General features: G+C 39.6%; 1 protein-coding gene across 1 annotated transcript in view; it reads right to left on the bottom strand.

Annotated features, from left to right (window-relative positions):
• TRIM69 (tripartite motif containing 69) overlaps positions 1-21,358 on the bottom strand; it is a 37,905-nt gene extending 16,547 nt beyond the window's left edge. The window contains exon 1 of the mRNA XM_065871718.1: positions 21,353-21,358. Within this exon, the coding sequence (XP_065727790.1) occupies positions 21,353-21,358 (6 nt within the window). The remainder of the gene's footprint in view (positions 1-21,352) is intronic.
• Positions 21,359-25,411: the final 4,053 nt, after the last annotated feature.

Below are 25,411 nucleotides of genomic sequence, written 5' to 3'. Positions count from 1 at the left end.
AACCTTGCCACTGCTTTATCAACTAATTTTATGTAATATTCTAAATCCTTTGTTGTCATATCAACGCTCTTTATAGCATCTTCACCAGGAGTAAGTTTTATCTCAAGAAACCACTTTTTTCCTCATCCATAACAAGCAACTCTTCATCTATTAAAGTTTAATCATGAGATTGCAGCAATTCAGTCACATCTTCAGGCTCCACTTCAGATTCTAGTTCTCTTCCTGTTTCCACCACATCTGCAGGTACTTCCTCCACTTAAGTTTTGAAACCCTCAAAGTCATCCATGCAGGTTGGAATCAACTTCTTCCAAACTCCTGTGTATGTTAATATTTTGACTTCTTCCCACGAATCATGAATGTTCTTAATGGCATCTAGAGTGGTGAATCCTTTCCAGAAGGCTTTCAATCTACTTTGCCCAGATCCATCAGAGGAATCACTATCTAAGGCAGCTATAGCCTTACAAAATGTATTTCTTATATGGTAAGACTTGAAAGTTGAAATTACTCCTTGATCCACGGGCTGCAGAATGGATGTCGTGTTAGCAGGCATGAAAACAGCATGAATCTCATTGTACATCTCGATCAGAGTTCTTGAGTGATCAGATGAATTGTCAATGATACTTTGAAAGGAATCTTTTTCTGAGCAGTAGGTCTCAATGGTGGACTTAAAATATTCAGTAAACCATGTTGTCAACAGATGTGTTGTCATCTAGGCTTTGTTTATAGAGCACAGGCAGAGTAGATTTAATGTAAATCTTAAGGGCCCTAGGATTTTCAGAATGGTAACTGAGCATTGGCTTCAACTTAAAGTTATCAGCTGCATTAGCCCTTAGCAAGAGAGTCAGCCTGGACTTTGAGGATTAGAAGCCAACCATTGACGACTCCTCTCTAGCTATGAAAGTTCTAGATGGCATCTTCTTCCAATATAAGGCTGTTTTATCTACATTGAGAATCTGTTGTTTAGTGTAGTCACCTTCACCAATGATCTTAGCTAGATCTTGTGGATAACTTGCTGCATCTTCTACATCAGCACTTGCTACTTCACCTTGAATTTTATGTTATGGAGATGGTTCCTTAAACCTCATGAATCAACTTCGGCTAGATTCAAACTTTTCTTCTGCAGCTTCCTCACCTCTCTAAGCCTTCATAGGAAGAGAATTAGGGCCTTGCTCTAGATTAGGCTTTGACTTAAGGGAACCTTGTGGCTGGTTTGATCTTCTATCCAGAGCACTAAAGTTTTCTCCATTATCAGCAATAAGGCTGTTTCACTTTCTTACTATTCACATGCTTATTGGAGTAGCACTTTTAATTTCCTTCAAGAACATTTCCTTTGCATTCACAACTTGGCTAACTGGCACAAGAGGCCTAGCTTTTGGCCTGTCTTGGCTTTTGACATGCCTTCCTCACCAAGCTTAATCATTTGTAGCTTTTGATTTGAGGTGAGAGACATGTGATTCTTCCTTTCACTTGAACACTTAGAGGTCATTGTAGGGTTATTAGTCAGCCAAATGTCAATATTGTTATGTCTCAGGGAATAGGGAGGCCCAGGGAAAGGGAGAGGGACAAAGGAATGACCCATCTGTGTAGCAATCAGAACACAAACAACCTTTATCGATTAAGTTCCCTGTTTTATGTGAGTGTGATCTGTGGGGCCTCAGAACAATTACAATAGTAACATCAAAGATCCCTAATCACAGATAACATTATCTGTGATAATAAATAGAATAATAATATATAATTATATAATAATAAATATAATAATATATAATACCTCAGATAATATAATAACTTGAAAGTTTGAAATATTACAAGAATTATCAAAATGTGACACAGAGACACAAAGTGAGCAATGCTTTTGGAAAAATGGCACTGATAGACTTGCACAGCACAGGGTTGACACAGACCTTCAATCTGTAAAAAATGCTCAATGCTATTAATAACATTCTTGTTTGTGTCTCTTTGTGAACATGTGTAAGCATTTCTCAAGGATCTGTACCTAGAAATAGCATTGCTAGATCATGGGATATGTAACTCTTTACCTTTACTAGATAATACCAAACTGTTTGCCAAAATAAATGTAGCAATTTACACTCTACTAGCAGAGGATGAAAATTTTGGTTGTTCCATATCCTCACTAACACATACTATTGTCAAATTTTCTATTTTTTGCCAAACCAGCAGGTATGTAATGGTACCTCAATATAACTTTAATTTGCATTTTTGTGATTACTAATGCAGTTGAACATTTTTTCATGTATTTGTGGATCCTCTTTTGTTAAGAGAAGAAGTGTCCATTTAAGTTTTTTGTTCATTTTTTTCTAATGAGTTGTTTGTCCTCTTAGTGATTCAGAGTAGTTCTCTATATATTCCAGATACTAGTTCTATTTTGGTTGTGTTGTAAATATCTTCTCCCACCTCTCAGTATATGGCTTGTCTTTTCACCCCTATTATAGTGTCTTCCCATGAACAGAAGTTCTTAATTTTAGTGTAATTTGGTTTATAAATCTCTTCTATTTTATACTTTGCCTAGATTAAAGGTGAGTCCCTACAGAGAATATCTGTGTTTATTTCTGCTTGGAGATCCAGATTACTACCAACCTCCACTATTTTATGTTAGTATTATTGGTTTCAAATCTCTAGATCATAAAGGGATTGTAAATTTTAAGCCTAACCCTGTATGAGGGCAAGCTTGTGGTTAAAAATTCTCTAGGGACACTCTTGTTTATCACTCAGACTCCAGATCAAGATAGTTAAGTTTTTTTTTTTTTCTCTTTGTTACTCCTTCACTGAGGATGTAGCTCTTCAAATGTTTTACCTTTATTCAAGGTTCTCAGGTCCAACTACATACTTGATATGGGTCTAAAGATTGTTAAATCTGGGTTTTCCTGAGATACACAAAAGGTCTCAGTGCAGATACCGCTCTCAGTAACTCCAGCCCATCTCACTGCTTTCTAATCTGTATTCTTTGGAGTTTCTCTTTACTTTCTTTTACACTCAAGTATGCATTACAGAGGATGTTTATTACAGCTTAACTGGCATTTCTAGATGTTCTGTAGTGGTAGGTTTTCCAGGATAAGTGGTTCACAGTTTTGCCAGAAATGGAACTTAAAATGTATATCTTCAAGTAATTTTTAAAGAAAGTCTGAATAAGGAGTATATTCCATTGGAATAATTTCACTTCCAGTAGTAGTAACCCTATTTTGTCCTAGCATTTGAATGATAGCTTGTGTAGGTTTAGAGCTTTCAGTTCCAAATCTTTCCCTCTCAGTACTTTATAGACATTTTCCATTATTTGCATTTAGTGTTACGGATGAGAAATCCAGTGCCAATTTGATTCTCACTTCCTTTAGGAATGAGTTTATTTCCCTCTAGAAACTTGTAGGATTTTCTCTTTATTTGGAAATTCACAAATTTTTAGCAGGATGGCCCTAAATTTATTTCTCTTTTCAATATTTCTCAGTATTAAGTGATCTTTTTAGCCTAAACAATAAAAACATTATTTAGCTCAGATAATTTTTATTTAACTTTATTGGTTATTTCTTCCTTTTTATCTTCTGTTTTCTTCTTTTAGACTTCATATTAGATGGACATTAAATCTACTACATCTAACATCTTTGTCTCATAATTTTTCTTTAAAACGTCTTGCTCTCTTTCCCTCCGCCGCCCCTTTACATTCTAGAAGCATTCTTAAATTTGATATTCTAATCCACTAATTCAGTTTTGGCTGCATTCATTCTGATATTCAATCCTTTCTCAGAGCTATTTTTGGCTAGAAGGCAATCATGTTTTTAACTTCCAAGACTGCTTTCTTGTTGTTTAGTTATTCCTTTCTCAAATATTCCAGGATGAAGTTGTTCTCTTTAATCTCTATTGAGATGTAGATTAAAATTTTTTTTAGTTCTCTTTTGTTTCCGGTAGTAACTCTTGTTTCTTTGTCCTGGTTATTTGTTCTGCTGGTGAGCTTGAGATTTCTCTTTCATATTGCGGGTATTACTCAAAATTTCTGATGATTCTTAAATATCCATTTTATAAATAAAAGCCTAGATCTATTTACATTGCAGTTCTGTGGGTCTCTTTGGCATATAAGAAGTTAGTGCAATGGTAGATTTAAATGAATCAGATGGAATGTGCCAACAGATAAACATCCCTTCAGTGTGTGAAGGTCCCATGTCTGTTGTAAGAATTTGAAGTTACCAGGAACACTGTCCTCTTCTCTCTCCAGCTTTCACTCCTACACTGAGAGCATATTCCTGCATTGTTCAGAGAGAGGCTCTTGCCAGCTGTACCTGGTGCTAACACAAAGCTGGTTTACACAGAGCCAAGAACTGGTCCATCTCTGCCAACCTCTTTAGCCTTATTCTACTGTAAGCACAGCTGACTTTGAACTTAAAGTTAATAAAGTGTTTTGTCAGGATCTAACACTTCAACAGTCTCTCCTTCTCTAGAGCTGTGCTGCAGATTTTTTATCAGTTTGGTTTCTATACCACTAAATCCCATTTTCTTTATATCATGCAAACATTCCCCAGTGTTCTTGGTCCACTCCTAGCAATTCACTATGTTCTAGCACAGTTGCGGATTTATTCTTTGTTATATATATATTTCATGAAATTTGTATGGGATTTTTGAGAAGGTGGACAGTATGTGCAGCCTGCCATCTTGAACTGGTACTTCAAAGTAATACATTTTAAATCACAGAATTTCAAGTTTTAGTACTATTTTATTTTTATTTTTTAAGGAGACAAAAGACCTGTATGCATAAAATTATAAGACACTGATGAAAGAAATTAAAGATGATACAAATAGATGGAGAGATATACCATGTTCTTGGATTGGAAGAATCAACATTGTGAAAATGACTCTACTCCCCAAAGCAATCTACAGATTCAATGCCATACCTATCAAACTACGCACTGGCATTTTTCACAGAACTAGAACAAAAAATTTCACAATTTGTATGGAAACACAAAAGACCCTGAATAGCCAAAGCAATCTTGAGAACGAAAAACAGAGCTGGAGGAATCAGGCTCCCTGACTTCAGACTATACTACAAAGCTACAGTAATCAAGACAGTATGGTACTGGCACAAAAACAGAAAGATAGATCAATGGAACAGGATAGAAAGCCCAGAGATAAACCCACGCACATATGGACACCTTATCTTTGATAAAGGTGGCAGGAATGTACAGTGGAGAACTGGACAGGTACATGTAAAAGTATGAGATTAGATCACTCCCTAACACCATACACAAAAATAAGCTCAAAATGGATTAAAGACCTAAATGTAAGGCCAGAAACTATCAAACTCTTAGAGGAAAATATAGGCAGAACACTCTATGACATAAATCACAGCAAGATCCTTTTTGACCCACCTCCTAGAGAAATGGAAATAAAAATAAACAAATGGGACCTAATGAAACTTCAAAGCTTTTGCACAGCAAAGGAAACCATAAACAAGACTAAAAGACAACCCTCAGAATGGGAGAAAATATTTGCAAATGAAGCAACTGACAAAGGATTAATCTCCAAAATTTACAAGCAGCTCATGCAGCTCAATAACAAAAAAACAAACAACCCAATCCAAAAATGGGCAGAAGACCTAAATAGACATTTCTCCAAAGAAGATATACAGACTGCCAACAAACACATGAAAGAATGCTCAACATCATTAATCATTAGAGAAATGCAAATCAAAACTATAATGAGATATCATCTCACACCAGTCAGAATGGCCATCATCAAAAAATCTAGAAACAATAAATGCTGGAGAGGGTGTGGAGAAAAGGGAACACTCTTGCACTGCTGGTGGGAATGTGAATTGGTTCAGCCACTATGGAGAACAGTATGGAGGTTCCTTAAAAAACTACAAATAGAACTACCGTACGACCCAGCAATCCCACTACTGGGCATATACCCTGAGAAAACCAAAATTCAAAGAGTCATGTACCAAAATGTTCATTGCAGCTCTATTTACAATAGCCCGGAGGTGGAAACAACCTAAGTGTCCATTATCGGATGAATGGATAAAGAAGATGTGGCACATATATACAATGGAATATTACTCAGCCATAAAAAGAAACGAAATTGAGCTATTTGTAATGAGGTGGATAGACCTAGAGTCTGTCATACAGAGTGAAGTAAGTCAGAAAGAGAAAGACAAATACCGTATGCTAACACATATATATGGAATTTAAGAAAAAAAATGTCATGAAGAACCTAGGGGTAAGACAGGAATAAAGACACAGACCTACTGGAGAACAGACTTGAGGATATGGGGAGAGGGAAGGGTGAGCTGTGACAGGGCGAGAGCGAGGCATGGACATATATACACTAACAAACGTAAGGTAGATAGCTAGTGGGAAGCAGCCGCATGGCACAGGGATATCGGCTCGGTGCTTTGTGACCGCCTGGAGGGGTGGGATAGGGAGGGTGGGAGGGAGGGAGATGCAAGAGGGAAGAGAAATGGGAACATATGTATATGTATAACTGATTCACTTTGTTATAAAGCAGAAACTAATACACCATTGTAAAGCAATTATACCCCAATAAATATGTTAAAAAAAAACAAACAATAAATGCTGGAGAGGGTGTGGAGAAAAGGGAACCCTCTTGCACTGTTGGTGGGAATGTAAATTGATACAGCCGCTATGGAGAACAGTATGGAGGTTCCTTAAAAAACTAAAAATAGAACTACCACATGACCCAGCAATCCCACTCCTGGGCATATACCCTGAGAAAACCATAATTCAAAAAGAGACATGTACCACAATGTTCACTGCAGCTCTATTTACAATAGCCGGGACATGGAAGCAACCTAAGTGTCCATCTACAGGTGAATGGATAAAGAAGATGTGGCACCTATATACAATGGAATATTACTCAGCCATAAAAAGAAACAAAATTGAGTTATTTGTGGTGAGGTGGATGGACCTAGAGTGTCATACAGAGTAAAGTAAGTCAGAAAGAGAAAAACAAATACCGTATGCTAACACATATATATGGAATCTTAAAAAAAGGAAGAAAGATGGTTCTGATGAACCTAGGAGCAGGACAGGAATGAAGACGCAGACGTAGAGAATGGACTTGAGGACACGGGGAGGGGGAAGGGTAAGGTGGGAAGAAGTGAGGGAGTGGCATGGACATATATACACTACCAAATGTAAAATAGATAGCTAGTGGGAAGCAGCCGCATAGCACAGGGAGATCAGCTCGGTGCTTTGTGACCACCTAGAGGGGTGGGATAGGGAGGGTGGGAGGGAGACGCAAGAGGGACAGGATATGGGGATATATGTATACATATAGCTGATTCACTTTGTTATACAGCAGAAAATAACCCAACATTGTAAAGCAATTATACTCCAATAAAGATGTTAAAAAAAGAAAAAGAAAAAAGCAAAATAAAGGTACAATAATAGAAAAAAAATTTTTTTTTGGCCATGCCACGCAGCATGTAGAAGAATCTCAGTTCCCCGACCAGGGATCGAACCCACTCCCCCTGCAGTGGCAGCGTGGAGTCTTAACCACTGGACTGCCAGGGAAATCCCACTTTAGTACTCTTTTAGATGCTGCATTCCTGGCTATACTCTAACTATACCACTTACATGACCACCTCTCTGTCTTTGTATAAGGCTAAGGGCCACAAATCAAGGGCAAGTTGTGGGGAAAAAAACACACAGAAAAAGTAAAAGGGGAAGAAGAGAGAAGGGCAGGAAAGGTTGTTTTCTGGCCAATTAGGACCCAGATTCTGAGTGATTTAAATAAGCCAGTCTTTTTTACTCTCAAGCTGATCTCTAGAGCCAACAAATATGCTCTCACTGTACCTAGACTCAGGTGTCCAAGTCCAAACTCAGTGGACCAAGCAGGCACTATCATTACTTAGTACTTCCCACCCCTCATTTTGAGAAGAGAACTCAGGAAGAAAATACCTTCTTTGTAGTTCTGAACACTTTGGGGATTTCACTTTGCAGAGCCAGCAGAGGCTTCAGATAGACTTTAAGAACATGAGTCAATAAAACAAGAGTAGCTTTGATAGGTCAGGCAAAGCATTAAACTGAAAAAGGATCCCAACCCTTCCTTTTTTTTTTTTTTTTTTTTGTGGTACACAGGCCTCTCACTGTTGTGGTCTCTCCCATTGCGGAGCACAGACTCCAGACGCGCAGGCTCAGCGGCCATGGCTCACAGGCCCAGCAGCTCTGCGGCACATGGGATCTTCCCGGACCGGGGCACGAACCCACGTCCCCTGCATCGGCAGGCAGACTCTCAACCACGGTGCCACCAGGGAAGCCCAACCCTTCCTATTGATTAATAGTAACCATTGCACACTTTTCTACAGAAGAACATTGAACTGGGCCTTTAGCAGCTGCCTGATTCATTTTATTTCCTCACTTGTACTAAATATGCTTAAGCTCTGAGTTTTAAATGTAAGTACAAAATGCAGTAGATTAAAATTTTCAGTTCAGTACTGACTTCACTAAATATGGCAGAGGAGGAAGTCAAGGGAGAACTCAAAAAAAACAACTAATAAACTTGCAAAAACTGTCAGAATCAACCTTTGCAGAACTCCAGGAGCTAGTAAAAAAATATATATATATATATAACAACTAGGGGAAAACTAAAGGAAGAAAGAAGCTGCCACATTGTAGTAAGAATGTACTGTAGTGTTTTCATTCACTTACCATCCCTCACTCTCCAAATTGGTGGCAGCCATGAAGATGGCAGTTGCACTCTTGGTGCAGTTTGCTAGTGCCAGAGGAAATATGTACTTTATTCTCAAAGAATTGTGGTAGTATTTTCCACTTTGGTGGCTCCTTCAAGGGTCAGAACAAGGGCTTGCCTTTGTTTTGTCCAGCCCAGAGAGTTCCCAGGGCTGGGGCAGCTCCTGGGAGGCTTTTGCTGAATGTACTTAAAGGCAAAAGGATTGGATACAGCAGCTTGTGGGAAGGGATAATAGGACAAGCCCAAAAAGCCTTGGAAGGAAATTAGAAAATAAGATGTGTGGGGCATAAGAGCTTTTAAAAGCTCCAGTGTATACTGGGGAGTCAAGAAGCCCAAGTGCATGCCCAGGTCTGGATGTGTGTACAGAAAATGCCTGAGAAGACACTAAGCTTTCACCTCTGGCTGACCGTCAGGCTCCACATGAGTGAGAAGTAAAGGCTAAGACAGAGTTGTAAGTGGCCTGGCTAAATGTTGAAGGAGTGCCCAACACAGAGCCAATTGGTAAAGACTGGAAGATTAAATTTTATTTTATTTTTTTCTCTTTTGGCTCCAAGCATTTGAGCCAAATTTTGTCAGAACACTAACTGACCACTAAGTTAATGGAACATAAGTTTCAGTGGCCACACATGACAGAGGTAGCAAACTGTAAAAAAATAGTTTAGAAAAGTCACTAAGTGAAAAACAGCAACCCAAAATAAACAGGAAAAAGAAAAACAGGGAGAATTTCATTTCCAGAGTTGCCGCATTATAATATTCAAAATATCCAGTTTTAAACAAAAAAGCCATATGCAAAAAAACAAGAAAGTATGACCCATTCACAGGGGAAGAAAAATTGATAGAAAATTTCCCTAAGGAAACCCAGGATTTGGACTTACTAGACAAAGACTTTAAATCAACTATCTTAAATATGGTTAAAAGCTAAAGGAACCATGGACAAAGAACTACAGGAAGCCAGGAGAACAATGTCTCATCACATAGAGACTATCAATAAAGAGATAGAAATAATGAAAAGGAACCAAATAGAAAATTTGGAAATGAAAAGTACAATAACTGAAATTAAAAATTCACTGAAGAGCAGAAAGAGAAAAGAATGACCAAAATGAACAGAGCCTAAGAGACCTTTGGGACACTATCAGGCATACCAACATATGCATAATGGAAGTCCCAGAAAGAGAGGAGAGAGAGAAATGTGCAGAAACCATATTTGAAGAAATAATGGCTGAAAAGTTCCCAAATATGATGAAAGACATGAATCTATAAACATCCAAGGAACTCAACAAACTCCAAGCAGGATAAATTCAAAGAGGTCATGCCAAGACACAGTATAGTCAAACTGTCAAATGACAAAGACAAAGAGAATCATGAAAGCAGAAAAAAAAAAAAAGCAGCAGTTCATCATGTACAAGAGAGCCTCAATAAGATTTACTGCTGATTTCTCCTTCAAAAACATGGAAGCCAGAAGACAGTGGGATGATATAGTTAAAATGTAGGGAAAAAAATGTTAACTAAGAATTCTATATTCATTAAAACTAACCTTCAAAAATGAAAGAGGAGATAAAAACTGATGGAGGTAATCACTAGTAGACCTGCTCTACAAGAAACGTTAAAGGGAGTCCTTCAGGCTAAAATGAAAGGACACTAGAAAGTAACTTGAAGACATGAAGAAATAAAGAACAATGGTAAAGGTAAACATAGGTAAATATAAAAGACAAAATTGTTGCAGTTTCTGGTTTTTAAACCCCTACATGTATATATGTCTACCGCGGGCCTCTCACTGCTGTGGCCTCTCCCGTTGCGGAGCACAGGCTCCAGACGTGCAGGCTCAGCGGCCATGGCTTACGGGCCCAGCTGCTCTGCGGCATGTGGGATCTTCCCAGACCAGGGCACGAACCCGTGTCCCATGCATCGGCAGATGGACTCAAAACCACTGCACCACCAGGGAAGCCCATGCAGTTTCTGGTTTTTAACTGCTTTATCATTTTTTAAATTCATAAAACAATAAGCATACATTAATGGGCATACAATGTATAAAGATGTAATTGGTGACAATGACAACATAAAGGGGGAAGTGGAGCTGGGAAGTAACAGAGTTTTTGTGTATTATTGAAACTAAGTTGGTATTAATTCACACTTGATTAATGTGAATTGAATTTCTAGCTTGCTTGTTAGAAAATTCAAATACTAATTTTAATCCCCTGAGTAACCAATAAAGAAAAATACTAGACAATATATAAAAACAATATATAGAAAAAGAAAAGGAAAGGGAATCAAAATGGGACACTAAGAACAAATTTATTTGAATGCAGTAACAGAATTTAGAAACAAAGAAGATATTATATGTAGAAAATAAATAGAAAAATGGCATAAGTGAGTCTTTCCTTATCAGTAATTACTTTACATGAAAATGGATTAACCTGTGATTCAAAGGCAGAGATTGAGAGAATGGATAAAAAGAACATGATCTAACTATATGCTGTCTACAGGAGATTCACTTTTTTAAATAGTTTTTTGTTTATTTATTTATTTATGGCTGCTTTTGGTTCTCTGTTGCTGTGTGTGCCTTTCTCTAGTTGCGGTGAGCAAGGGCTACTCTTCGTTGCAGTACGTGGGTTTCTCATTGCGGTGGTTTCTCTTGTCGTGGGGCACAGGCTCTAGGCGCGTGGGCTTCAGTAGTTGTAGCTCACAGGTTCTAGAGTGCAGGCTCAGTAGTTGTGTCGCACGGGCTTTGTTGATCTGCGGCATGTGGGATCTTCCCAGACCAGGGTTCAAACCCATGTCCCCTGAATTGGCAGGAGGATTCTTAACCACTGCTCCACCAAGGAAGCCCAGAATAAATAGGTTAAAAGTGAAAGGATGGGAAAGATATTTCATACAAATAATTACCAAAAGAGAGATGGAGTGGCTACACCAATATTAAACAAAAATTGACTTAAGACAAAAATTGTTACAAGAGAAAATAAGGACATTATATATTGATAAAAGGGTCAATCTATCAAGAAGAGATAACAATTATAAACATATACACACTTAACAATAGAGCACCAAAGTATGTGAAGCAAAAACTGACAGAATTGAAGTTAGAAATAGATAGTTCTACATTCATAGTTGTAGGCTCCAATACTAAGCTTTCAATAATGAGTAGAACAACTAGACAGAGTATCTATCAGTAAGGAAATAGAGGACTTGAGCAACACTATAAACCAACTAGACCCAACAGACATATAAAGAACATTCTACCCAACAATAGCAGAACACATATTTTTACCAAGTGCACAGAGAACATTCTCCAGGATAGACCATATGTTAGGACACAAAATAAGTCATAGAAGATTAAAATCATACAAACTATCTTCTCTGACTACAATGAAATGATATTATAAATTAATAAGAGAAGGAAACCTGGAACTTAACAAATGTGGAAATAAGGAACAACTATTAAACAATGAGTCAAAGAAGAAATTACAAGTGAAATTAGAAAATACTTAGAGATGAATGAAAACAAAAACACTAAATACAAAATCTTATGGAATGTGGTGAAAGCAGTGTTAACAGAGAAATTTTTACTGATAAACATCTACATTAAAAAAAGAAGGAAGGGGCTTCCCTGGTGGCGCAGTGGTTGGGAGTCCGCCTGCTGATGCAGGGGACGTGGGTTCGTGCCCCGGTCCGGGAAGATCCCGCATGCCGCGGAGTGGCTGGGCCCGTGAGCCATGGCGGCTGGGCCTGCGCGTCCGGAGCCTGTGCTCCGCAGCGGGAGAGGCCACAGTAGTGAGAGGCCCGCGTACCGCAAAAAAAAGAAGGAAGATCACAAATCAACCTAACTTTCCTCCTTAAAGAATTTAGAAAAGCAAACTAAACACAAAGCTAGCAAAAGAGGACATAAAGATTAGAGTGGAGATAAATGAAAAAGAATAGAAAAACAATAGAGAAAAGTAATGAAACCAAAAGTTCAGTCTTTGAAAAACATCCACAAAATTGATAAACCTTTAACAGGACTGATGACAGAGACAGAGAGAGAGAGGGAGGGATGAAGTGGGGGAGGTAGAGAGAGAGAGATGAAAGGGGGCAGAGGAGGGGAGAGGAGAGGAGAGGACAGACTGAAATTACCTAAATCAGAAATCAAAGTAGGGGGACTTCCATGGTGGTGCAGTGGTTAAGAATCCACCTGCCAATGCAGAGGACATGGGTTCAAGCCCTGGTCCGGGAAGATCCCACATGCCACGGAGCAACTAAGCCTGTGCGCCACAACTACTAAAGCCTGCGCGCCTAGAGCCTGTGCTCCGCAACAAGAGAAGCCACCACAATGAGAAGCCCGCGCACTGCAACGAAGAGTAGCCCCCACTCGCCACAACTAGAGAAAGCCCATGCACAGCAACGAAGACCCAACACAGCCAAAAATAAAATAAATAAAATAAAAAAGAAATGAAAGTAGGTACATTACCACAGACTGTACAGAAATAGAAAAGAATTATAAGAGAATACTATGAAAAGCTGTATGCCAATAAATTGGATAACCTAGATGAAATAGAAAAACACAGAAATTACCAAAACTGACCCAAGGAAAAATTGAAAATCTGAACAGACCTATAACAAGAGATTGAATCAATCATTTAAAACCTCCCAACAAAGAAAAGCCCAGGACCAGATAACTTCACTGGTGAATTCTACCAAACATTTAAAGAAGAATTAACATCACTCCTTTCCAGACTCTTCCAGAAAATAGAATAGAAGGGAACATTTCCTAACTCTTTCTATGAGGGTAGCATTATCCTGATATTAACACCAGATAAAGACATCACAAAAAAACTGATTTTAGTTTTCTTTTCACAAGATAGTGAAAAGGCAATTCACAGAATAGTGGGAGTGGGGGACAATATTTGCAAATATATATACCTAAGGGTCTAGAATCCAGAATATATAAAGAACTCTTACAAATCAACAACAAAAAGATGCTCAGTTTACAGATTAGCAAAGGACTTGAACAGACATTTCTCAAAGAAGATAGACAGATGGCCAACAAGCACATGAAAAGATGCTCAACATCATTAGGAAAATGCAAATAAGAACTACAGTGATATCCCACTTCATACCCACTAAGATTGTTATATTTTTTCATGGAAAATAACAAATATTGGTGGGGATATGGAGAAATTGGAACCCTCGTATATTGCTGTTGAAAGTGTAAGATGGTGCAGCTGCTGTGGAAAACAGCTTGTCAGTTCCTCTAAAAGTTAACCAGAGAATTACCATATAATCCAACAACTCTCCTCCTAGGTATATACCCAAAAGAGTTGAAAACAGATATTCAAACAAAAACTTGTATGCAAATATTAATAGCAGCACTATTTGCAGTAGCCACAGATGGAAACAACCCAAATTCCATCAGTTAACGAATGGATAAAATGTGGCATATCCATAAAATGAAAGGTTATTCAGCCATAGAAAGGAATGAAGCACTGATATCTGCTACAACAACATTATGCTAAATGAAAGAAGCCAGACATAAAAAGTCACATATTATATGATTCCATTTATATGAAATATCCAGAATAGGCAAATCCATAGAGACAGAAAGCATATTAGTTGTTGCCAGAAGCTGGGGGATGGAGAAGTGGGAAGTGACTTCTTAATGGTGTGGGGTTTCTTTGGGAGGGCGATGAAAATATTTTGGAACTAGATAGAGGTGGTGGTTGCACAGTATTGTGAATGACCTAAATGTCACTGAATTGTATACTTTAAAATGGTTAAAAAATAATAAAATGGTTAATTTTATGTTACATAAGTTTTACCTCAATTTTAAAAGATTGAAGCTATATCTGACTCCAGAGCAAGAATTTTTATATTGACAGTATCCTGCATTGAAGAATGCTGTATTATAGCTACTATTATCAAAAACTAGCCACCAGAAGTGGCTTTGAGCTCAATACCTAAGAGTCTGATGAAGTAAACATTGAATAATTCCAACTCTGTTCTAATGACCATACTTGCTGGGGCATAGAAGTGGGTAAGATAGAGGCTCTGCCCATGGACTGCTCATATCTGGGTTTCCACTAGCACTTGTGGGTCAAGGCAAAGTACAACTAGAAGTCCCTGGCCCATTCTTCCCCTCCCAACCCCCTCACCCTGTCCCATACCTCATAAGCATGTGTGTGGAAAACCTAGCCCACACAACCAAGCTCCATACATGTACACACACCCCTACACACAACTGCCCTTTAGGCACACAGTTGCCTATGGGAGCTATGGAAGTTCTAATGGTGGACTCAGAATCTTTTGGACAGAGAATTTTAGAGTCCTGGATACATGTCATGTAATTTAAAGTAGGAGAGAGCATGGGCTCTGTGGTCTCATGGACTCCGTATCTTGTAAAGAGGAACGTAGTTGGAGAAGGGTCAGAGTGGGAGCCTTAAAGCATAAGCCAAAGGAAAAGCCCTTCATTGCCCAGGTCTAGGGGTGGTACTTCCCTACCCACTCCACTCACCCTTTTCTGTCTCATCTGAGCACCAGCCATGGATAGAGCCTGTTTCTGCTCTGGAATCAGCAAGGAGAGGCTGGCCTGAAAGAAAGTCTGGTGTTTCATCTCACAGGTCACATCTTTACCAGAACTGAATTTCTAGAGCCTCAGGGACCCTGTGGGGTTTGTCTGACTTAACTGTGTGGAAGACCTTGCTGTCACCATTGACTTCCCAGATTCCAGGAGTTTGGACTCTACTTCCTGCAGAGTTTTCTGCCAGAATTCCTGAAGTGACCTTGCCCACCTTAGACTTTCCAATGCCAGGATCCACTGCTCCCAGTGTATTCCATTACCAGCTCTCTGTATTCTTACCTTTTCCTAAATGCTAAAGATGAAAAGCTATGATCCTGGGCTTCCCTGGTGGCGCAGTGGTTGAGAGTCCGCCTGCTGATGCAGGGGACACAGGTTCGTGCCCCGGTCCGGGAAGATCCCACAGGCCACGGAGCAGCTAGGCCCATGAGCCGTGGCCTCTGAGCCTGCGCATCCGGAGCCTGTGCTCCACAGCGGGAGAGGCCACAACAGTGAGACACCCGCGTACCGCAAAAAAAACCAAAAAACAAAAAACTATGATCCAGGAGTATAAAAATGGGGACTGAGATGAAACCTCCTCAAAGTAGGAGGATCATTTGTATCAATATAATGGCGATAAGTACGTTTTAGGAGAGCATAATAGATGGGTCCCTGATGCATGACCAGTGGGTGTGGTCAAGGGAAATATATAGGATATCTAAGATGGGACTTAAAAGATCAAATCTTGGGCAGACAAAAGTGAGGAAGATTATTATGGGGGGAAAAGAAATGTTAAATGTACATACACTATTTTTCAATTTGCATATTGTGGCCTCTGAAGGATGAAAAACTTAAATATAGACAAGATTTATTCTGAGGCAGAATCCCTGAGGATTGGTCCATGGGTTAGTCTCATGCTCTTGAAAGGAAAACTAGAACTCAGAACTTGCTTTGACACTCAAGTCAGTGGTAGAATTGAGGGAATCCAAAGAATTCTAACCCTAAGACCAGAGCTGTCTCCATCTTCTGTACATCCCCTTGAGAATCTGAGTGTCCAGAACTCCCTATTCTTCATTTCTAACCCTCCATTTCCAGTCATAACTTTGTGTTTGCCTCTGTTTGTGAGCTTAGTTTCACTCATAGATCTATTCTAGCCAAGGGAACATGGCTAAAAATCCTTTGCCTCACCATCCATCAAATTCCATACTCATTGATGACTCTTTTGCTCTCTTTCCATACCTATATCTTCACCTCTTTCTATCCAAATTCTTTAGCTTGAGTCCCTAGGCCTTTACTCCCTAGTTTCCCACACTGCCTGTGTTCCTTACCCCTGACACCTGATCTTCCCAAACCGGGGTCTTGCCTGCCTGAACCGAATGTAGCCATTTTCTCTTGGAATATTACCTCTCGTGTATTCTCTGCAGTCTTTCTGAAACTCCTATCAGACAAATGTCAGAGTCTCTCACTCTAGCCCACATTCCTCTTAATTTCCTTCTCATGTTCTCTAACTCCATAGTTCTCTGCACTTTGCTCTGGACATTTCTCCCCACTCTTGTTTAATGGATGCTACTTATATTTTTGTTTCTTTAAACACTGAATGAGGTGAGTTCTTCCTGAATCAGCTGTTTGCAAGAGACTTGCAAGAGGGTGGAGGCAGTACCATATTTAAGGCCATTTTCTTTATGAAATAGTATTTGCATGAGTTCTTATAGCCCTTGCTGTTTCCCATGATTAGCATTTCAGGGTTGCTTACAATGCAGAGTCTATGTCCTTCACTATTCCTCACCAACAGACTGCTTTCTACAAATATAGCTGTTTGTCCCTTTTCAACTTCACCTTCCCTGTATCTCAAGTCTTTGTGTCAAATGGGTGGAAAAAAAGCCCCTACTTCAGTCTGCTTGCCTGTTCTTATTGTTCAGTACAATAAGGACTTGTGGGTCTTGGGTCACTTTCTTTGGAGAGCTATGTCACTCTCACTTTGTATAAAACCTGCACCCTTAGGCATCCATTATCACATTCCTGTTTGACTTTCACTATATTGGGCAGTTCTTACTCATAGGTTGTAGTCCAGGCTTACAGGTGTTTCTAGTTACATCACAAATAAAGTTTGTCTATTTTTCATTCTCCTTGTAGTTTTGAGTTAAAGAAGGATGAATTTCTGAGAAGAGGAAAAAAATCACTGTTTTTATTCTGCCACTTGAAAACCAAAGCTTCAACTGTTTTTCACAATTTATCCAACCTTTTTATGTATTTAGAGAAGGGTTGGGGGGAGGGAAGGGGGAGGTTATTTCAATATGTCCTCCATACACATCTTAACCAGATTGAGTAAATGAACTTTCAGCAATAATCAATATGGATGCCTCTCTTCAAAGATTGCAAGTTGAATTTCCTTCCAGCCACAGGAATGGGGACTCAAAGTCAATATCCATAGTTCATGCTAAAGGTCAAGCCTGCACATAGCTTGTGGCCTCCAAGCCTTCTCCCGGGCCACAGGTGATTAAAATACAGGTGGGCTTCTGACTGATTCCATGGGCTGTTCAACAACTCAATGAAAAAAGATGATCTGGGCAAACCAGAACCTCTTGCAAATTTAGCTATGGAAACAAAAGAGAGAATCAGAAAATTGACAGTCAAAGCAAAAGCTTAAAGATTTCTATGAGGTAGAGTTTGGGACAGAAAGGTCATGGCATGGAGAATCATAAGGAAACAGAATCTAAGAGATGAATTTTAAACAGGAGGCAAAAAAATGCAGAGGTGTAGGGTAGAAAGAGTCAATTAGTTGGTAGAGACAAGAATTACACATAGAAACAAATGTGGAGAGTGGCTCTGTTATGTTAACCACAGCACTGTCCTTTGGCTTTTCCTGGATTCCTGTACCTAACACAACACCTTGCCATAGTAGGGCCTCAACAAATGTGTTTAGAGGGATGGATGTTTATCCTCAGGATAAGTGAGGTTACCTCTTTGCTTAAGGTAACCTGTCTGAATCTCTGCTGTTGTTACAGACCCTCTACCCCAGCACTCTATAGAAACTGTTTTCTTAAAGCTTGCCATGGAGTTTGCTAAACACTCATTTAATGACTTATTCTTCATTCTCCTCGATTTATTGAGTCTCTCCTTTGGCTCTTGTGGTGCAGTACTGTCCTAGTTCTCTTGCCTCTGACCACTCCCCTGCCTCAGCTGGTTTCTCTTCCTTTTCTTCTCTTCCTGAGTAAATAATCACCAAGGACTGTCTTCAGCTCTCTTCTAGTTCTATACTCTCTTCTTACCAAGTGAGCTATTCATGCCCATAACTTCATGTATAGCTGCTATAGAGGTGACTCCCAAATCTGAATCTCTGGGAGCCCACATCTCCGAGCCCACAACTGGGTCCTTGAAACTCAACATGACTTAAACAGAGCGTGTCTGTCTTTGTAAATCAGTTCCTTCTCTTGACTTCCCTATTTCTATTGCACTACCAGTATCTCAGTTTTGAAATCTGAATTATCTTTGGCTGTTTTCTTCTTCATTCTCCATCATCTAATCAGCTGCAGAGTCTAGTTAATAATGCTAATAGAAATAATAATTGCTAACCCTCCTCTGCCTCAAAAATCTTCTGTTGCTCTCCATAACCTACCAAAATAAGCTTTTTTAAAGGGCCCCAGAGTTCAGAATTCTCTACAACATGTTGCAAACTCATATTTCCAGTCTTATTTCCTATGGTTCTGTTGTACAGTGAGAATTTTAAATTTACCATCCCTTTACATATTAATGATTCATTTAATTCCATTAACCAAAGATAACAAATGATTTTCTAAAAGATTATTCCTTTTTTTTTTTTGTACTAGGCTGAATGGGAAATACTGTGGAAGTGAAGAGGAAAAAACATGTTTATTCTCCACCCTCTCTCAATATGTGCTCAGAAGATCAAACTCAGAAAATTATGCCCATTAGGGAATATGAAACGACAAAAAACATTGCATTTTAAGCCACTCAGACTATCTTGAAAACTTTAAAATTAGATACATTCTGTATAAGATAAAACTTGTAGAAGAACCAGGCCAATTGAAGGTGATTTAAGAAAAAGTCTTGCCTGCTAGAGCCAGTTTTTAATCCTTGTGAATGCAGTATCTTTTGGAAGTGAATGCCATTTAGGAACTTTATTTCATGTGTTTTATAAACACAAACAATAAATGCTGGAGAGGGTGTGGAGAAAAGGGAACCCTCCTACACTGTTGGTGGGAATATAAATTGGTATAACCACTATGGAGAACAGAATGGAGGTTCCTTAAAAAACTAAAAATAGAACTACTATATGATCCAGTACCCCCACTCCTGGGTATATATCTGGAGAAAACCATAATCCAAAAAGATACATGCAGCCCAATGTTCATTGCAGCACTATTTACAATAGCCAAGACATGGAAGCAACCTAAATGTCCATCAACAGAGGACTGGATAAAGATGTGGTACATATATACAATGGAATATTACTCAGCCATAAAAAAGAATGAAATAATGCCATTTGCAGCAACATGGATGGACCTAGAGATTATCATACTAAGTGAAGTAAATCAGACAAAGACAAATATCATATGATATCACTCATATGTGGAATCTAATTTTTTTAAAAAATGATACAAATGAACTTATTTACAAAACAGAAACAGTCTTACAGATAGTGAAAACAAACTTTTGGTTCCCAAAGGGGAAATGTGGGGGGAGCGATAAATCAGGAGCTTGGGATGAACGTACACACACTACTATGTATAAGATTGATAAGCAACAAGGACATGCTGTATAGCACAGGGAACTCTACTCAATATTCTGTGATAAGTATAAGAGAAAAGAATCCAAAAAAGAATGAACATATGTTTATGTATAACTGAATCACTTTGCTGTACACCTGAAACTAACACAACATTACGCCAACAAAAGTAAAAAAAAAATTATTATTATTTTTGCTGTACGTGGGCCTCTTGTGGCCTCTCCCATTGCGGAGCACAGGCTCCAGAAGCACAGGCTCAGCGGCCATGGCTCACGGGCGCAGCCGCTCCACGGCATGTGGGATCTTCCCGAACTGGGGCATGAACCCGTGTCCCCTGCATCGGCAGGCGGACTCGCAACCACTGCATCACCAGGGAAGCCGTAAAATTTTTTTTTTAAAGTAGATAAGTGGGGCTTCCCTGGCGGCACAGTGGTTGTGAGTCCGACTCACAACCACTGCGCCACCAGGGAAGCCCTAAAAAAAGTTTGTTAAAAGTAGATAAGTGGGTCTTCCCTGGTGGCGCAGTGGTTGCGAGTCCGACTCGCAACCACTGCGCCACCAGGGAAGCCCTAAAAACTTTTTTTTCAAATAGGTAAGTGGGGCTTCCCTGGTGGCGCTAGTGGTTGAGCGTCCGCCTGCTGATGTAGGGGACACGGGTTCGTGCCCCAGTCCGGGAAAATCCCACATGCCGTGGAGCGGCTAAGCCCGTGAGCCATGGCCGCTGAGCCTGCGCGTATGGAGCCCGTGCTCCGCAACGGGAGAGGCCACACAGTGACAGGCTCCCGTACCGCGAAAAAGTAACTGGTGGAAATGATAACTCAGAACCTAACGGCTCAGTGTCACAATCTCTTGTTTCTGAACTTTAGTGAGGTTTTTTACCTTTCTTGTAGTAAATAAACATTTTCTTTTATCTGTACAACAATCAAGAAAACACTAAATTCAGAATATAATTGCATTTATTTTTAGTTCCAAAGAGATCTTGAAGGAATTCAATTTAAAATGTTTAATCAACTCCACTTTAAGTATAAAATACCAAGTGTGATAGTATAATGAGCAAATCAAGTTATACATAATAAATTTTTTCAATCTAAAATAATAAAGTGATTACATTAATAAAGAAAGTACATTTTTGTATAGTATTTTAATTTTTCTCAAAAGTTTTTGGTAGGTTTCATCACTTTTCTACCAAACTCTCTTCTCTAAATTCTCAATTATTCCAAGGCCTAGAGAGAGTATAGAAGCTATAAGCTGCCACAAGTTAACTATCCCCCTGAATTTTCTTTCATGCTGTAAAATCCATACCCTCTTCTTTGATCCAGTTTTCCACATTATGCTCCAGAAATCAACTAAGTTAGAAAAAGGTAACTCACCTCCATGAAGCTCTATCATCAGGCCACCAGGGTACAAAGGCAGGCACTTGGCTCAATAGGCCTAGGATGGTTGCAGACCAGAAGTCTGTGACCTGTTAGTTTGCTAAGAATGGGCCCAGAGCATGACAGAAGGAGGGAAAGTTCAGGAGCTGGGAGGCGGGGAAGGCCAGAGTGAGGTCTGGCAGATTCCGTGACAGTTTGTCAGTTGCTTTGATCATCCTTAGCTTAAGAGAAAGAGAAACCCTGACTGGAATGGCCTACCTGCCCACCATTTTTTGTGAGGGAGGAGAAGGCAACTCATTTAGATCCAAGGTGGCAGTCTAATCTTAAGGGTCACATATCCCCATTTCTGTCCTAGGGCACTCTACGAAAGAGGAAATAATCATTATCATCTGCCTAGAAGTCTAACACATGAGAAATAACCACCTTATCCCTGCTCACGATTTCATCACAGCACTGAGACACCAGCTAAGTGGCTTTAATAGTTATTCCACCTCTCAGAGCTCACATTCCATTGAAACAGCTTGGACTCTGTCTCTGAGAAAGTAACAAATGCCTGGAAAACTTCAGACCATAAGGAAGCAAGATGAGAAAAGCTTCATTTCAAACAGCTTTCTTTAGCAGTTTTAGCTCATAGCAGTACATACATAGACTGTGCTCCTGAGTGACTTATAAAGAGCCATCATGGAACCAGTTTTTCTTACAATAATTCCTTTAACTCAATATATTTTCTTGAATGTCTAGCTCCTGCCTAGCTGTCCAGCCTTAATGCCTACAACTCTTCCACCAGTGTGTGGGATTGCCCAAATATGCTATGCTTCTGTGGCTTTGTACATGTTGTTCCTTATTGTGGGGATCTTCCCTCCCTAACCCCAATCATTATCTCTTCAGTAAACTCTTCCACAACCAGTCCCCCAAGATATAACCCCCTCACCCATCCCTTGTAGAAAATATTTTTCTGGCTGTCTACCACAGTTTCTCAACCTCAGCCCTATTGACATTTTGGGCTGCCTAAGTCTTTGTTGCTGGGGCGCTGACCTGTGAACTTTAGAAGGTTTCGCAGCATTTCTGGCCTCTGATCATCAGTATCACCACCACCGCCCCCCCCCCCATGTTGTGAGAACCAGAACTGTCTCCAGACATTGCCAAGTGTCTGTTGGGTATATGGGAGTGGGACCCACCACCAGCTGAGAATCATCGCTTTACACATTTCTATAGCACCCTAAACCTTTGTACATGCTTGTACATAATTATTTTAATTGTTTGATTGCATGTCTGCCCCTTCCCTAAGTTGTGAACAACTGCTGGGTTGTGCTGTGTCTTGCTTACCTTGACAGTACATGGCATTCATTGGATCAGATTCTTTGTCAAATAAATGGCTATGAAATGCTGATGATCACCTAGAAACGATGTCCCCAAGTAAAAAAAGAAATTTTTTTTTGTTTCATCTTGAATGTTTTATTGTTGGCTAAAATGTTTAACAATGTCTAGTAGAGATGATTGTATGAAAACCTGAAGTCTGCACATTCTTGAGTCTTTGGCCCTGGGGCAAGAACAGTGGGCTAGAAGAGAGAAGCCTTGGGCTTCCCTGGTGGCGCAGTGGTTAAGAATCTGCCTGCCAATACAGGGTACACGGGTTTGAGCCCTGGCCCAGGAAGATCCCACATGCCACGGAGCAACTGAGCCTGCGCTCTAGAGCCTGCGCTCTAGAGCCTGTGCTCTGCAACAAGAGAAGCCAAGACAATGAGAAGCCCACGTACCGCAACGAAGAGTAGCCCCCGCTTGCCTCAACTAGAGAAAGCCCATGAGCAGCAACAAAGACCCAATACAGCCAAAAATAAAAACAAACTAATAAATAAATTTATTAAAAAAGAAAAAAAAGAAGAGAGGAGCTGTGTCTCCCACCAGAACAATGAGTAACTTTGGTTAAGATGTTTAACTCCTCTGGGCATCAGTTCTTCCACCATAAAATATGAGTTCCTAAGACTCCCCTTCCACCTCCAAAGTTTGTGATTCCACAACCTATGTAGCAAGAGGTCCCAAATCTCATAAAAAGGCACTTCGAGCTTTTATTTCACTATTTAAAAATGAAGTTTTGTGCAGTGGGACAGTGATGTTTAAGAAACTACATACCAGGTTTTACCATATAATTGGTACCAGGAGATGGGAAACAAAAACAAAGTCATAAACCAAAGTTACTTTTCTTTTCCAAGCCTCAATTTTATCGTATATAAAATAGAGATGATAGGGAATTGCCTGGCGGTCCAGTGGTTAGGACTCCATGCTTCCACTGAAGAGGGTATGTGTTCAATCCCTGGTCAGGGAACTAAGATCCCACAAGCCGCATGGTGTGGCCCAAAAATAAAAAAATTAAAATAAAAATAGAGATAATAATACTTACCTCATAGGATTGTGGTGAGGATTAAATGAGATGATGTATGTAAAGTGCTTAACAGTACCTGGCACATAGTGAGCACCCAATAAATGGTCATAGCTATTATTATTGTTATTGCACTAACATTTGTATAGAAAATAGTTTACAAAACTAATGCCCCTTCAAATTAACTTTGTCTTGAAATATAACAAGAAATGTAAGTAGGTATTAATCTTCAAGGACTCCATGGAGCTGAATATAAATTAAAAGTTCAATTTTCCATCTTCTAGACTCCAAGGAAGCTACTGAGAAGTCAGTTATTTCCTCTTTTATGCCTCGGCAGCACCTGGCAGATATTTCTGTCATAGCTTTCCTTTCACTGCATTATTTCTTTTATTGTATTATAACTATTTTCACATCTCTTCCCTACTAGCTGTGAGCTTCTTGGAGACTGTCTTACTCATCTTTTTAACTATATAGGTCTATCACACTATCAGAATTTAATAAATACTAGGCAAATGAGCAGATGAATGAAAGAATTAATGAGTGGTCCATGCCCAGCAATGCACTGCACCTTCTCTTTTCTGGTTGGAGAATACAGCAGCTGCTACTTCTGTGACTTGGCCTCGTTCAGAGGAAAGGAAGAGAGAAATTTGTTCTCTAAAGGCTCTCATCTCAGCAGGGAAGCCAAGTGCTGTCGGTAACTGCTACCTCTATCTTGTCACACCACACTGGCAGTCCCTCTGCCCTCCCTTTAGAGGGTCAGTGATGCTGGCAGAGTCATACCTGGGGCCACATGCCTTCTCCATGCCACTCCACAGGAGAAAGGACTATGCCCTGTAGGATCTTTTTGCCTGCTGAAAGCTAAGGGGGCAGGGAAGGGCCCATGTCCAATGCTGCCCTGATTAATGTTCCCCACACAGGAGGGTTATCATGTTAGAGCTGTCTGTAAATAGTCCCTGGATAGTGAAACAAAAAACATTTTCTCAAAGTTGGAAATCCATCTGCATAATACCATGAAACTGAACTATGAAATTGGAGATGGAAAAAGAAAACATGTTTTACTTTCAAAATACTATGTACTAACAAATGTCTAAAACAATGATAAATAAGGAAACCAGTAGGAGAGAACCATTGGGAGTGCCTGTGCATTTGTGCAAGTGCCGCTGCTGTTCCCTGCTCTTGTTGCAGGGAAACTACTGTTTTAGAGACAAGACACTGAGCCAATGATATCATTGAAACCTACTTTATTAACACTCCTTGGGATAGTCATCTCAGTATGCAGATTTTAATATGAAATCAGTGGGATCTAATTGATATAGCTAAGGAAAGGATCTAAAAGTTTATCCATCTTAACAATTTTAGGTTCTCAGAGAGTAACTTGTTTCTTCTGGCAGGTGTGCTTAACATTTGCTGCAGGGATGAATTCAGTGTGGATCAGACAATAGAAAGACCAATCCTTGCTGAAAGATGCCTCTGACTTCTCCACTCTGTCTCTCTTAACCCTTTTCTTGAACAGCTTGATTTTAATCAGTGATTGACGAAATCCTCACATATTATAGCTCAAGAAGTTTGGCTTTAGTTCCCTGCCGTAACCTCAGGGAACATCAGGAAACAGCTAATTTAAATTGCCAGATTATCTCACTGTGAGGCTAACTTGTTCTAAAGCTAGATCGGTCATAAAG

The sequence above is a fragment of the Phocoena phocoena genome, chromosome 2, assembly GCF_963924675.1.
Source record: "Phocoena phocoena chromosome 2, mPhoPho1.1, whole genome shotgun sequence".
In the NCBI taxonomy this organism is placed as follows: domain Eukaryota; kingdom Metazoa; phylum Chordata; class Mammalia; order Artiodactyla; family Phocoenidae; genus Phocoena; species Phocoena phocoena.
The sequence above is the reverse complement of the archived record's forward strand: the minus strand, read 5'-3'. Positions and strand labels throughout refer to the sequence as shown.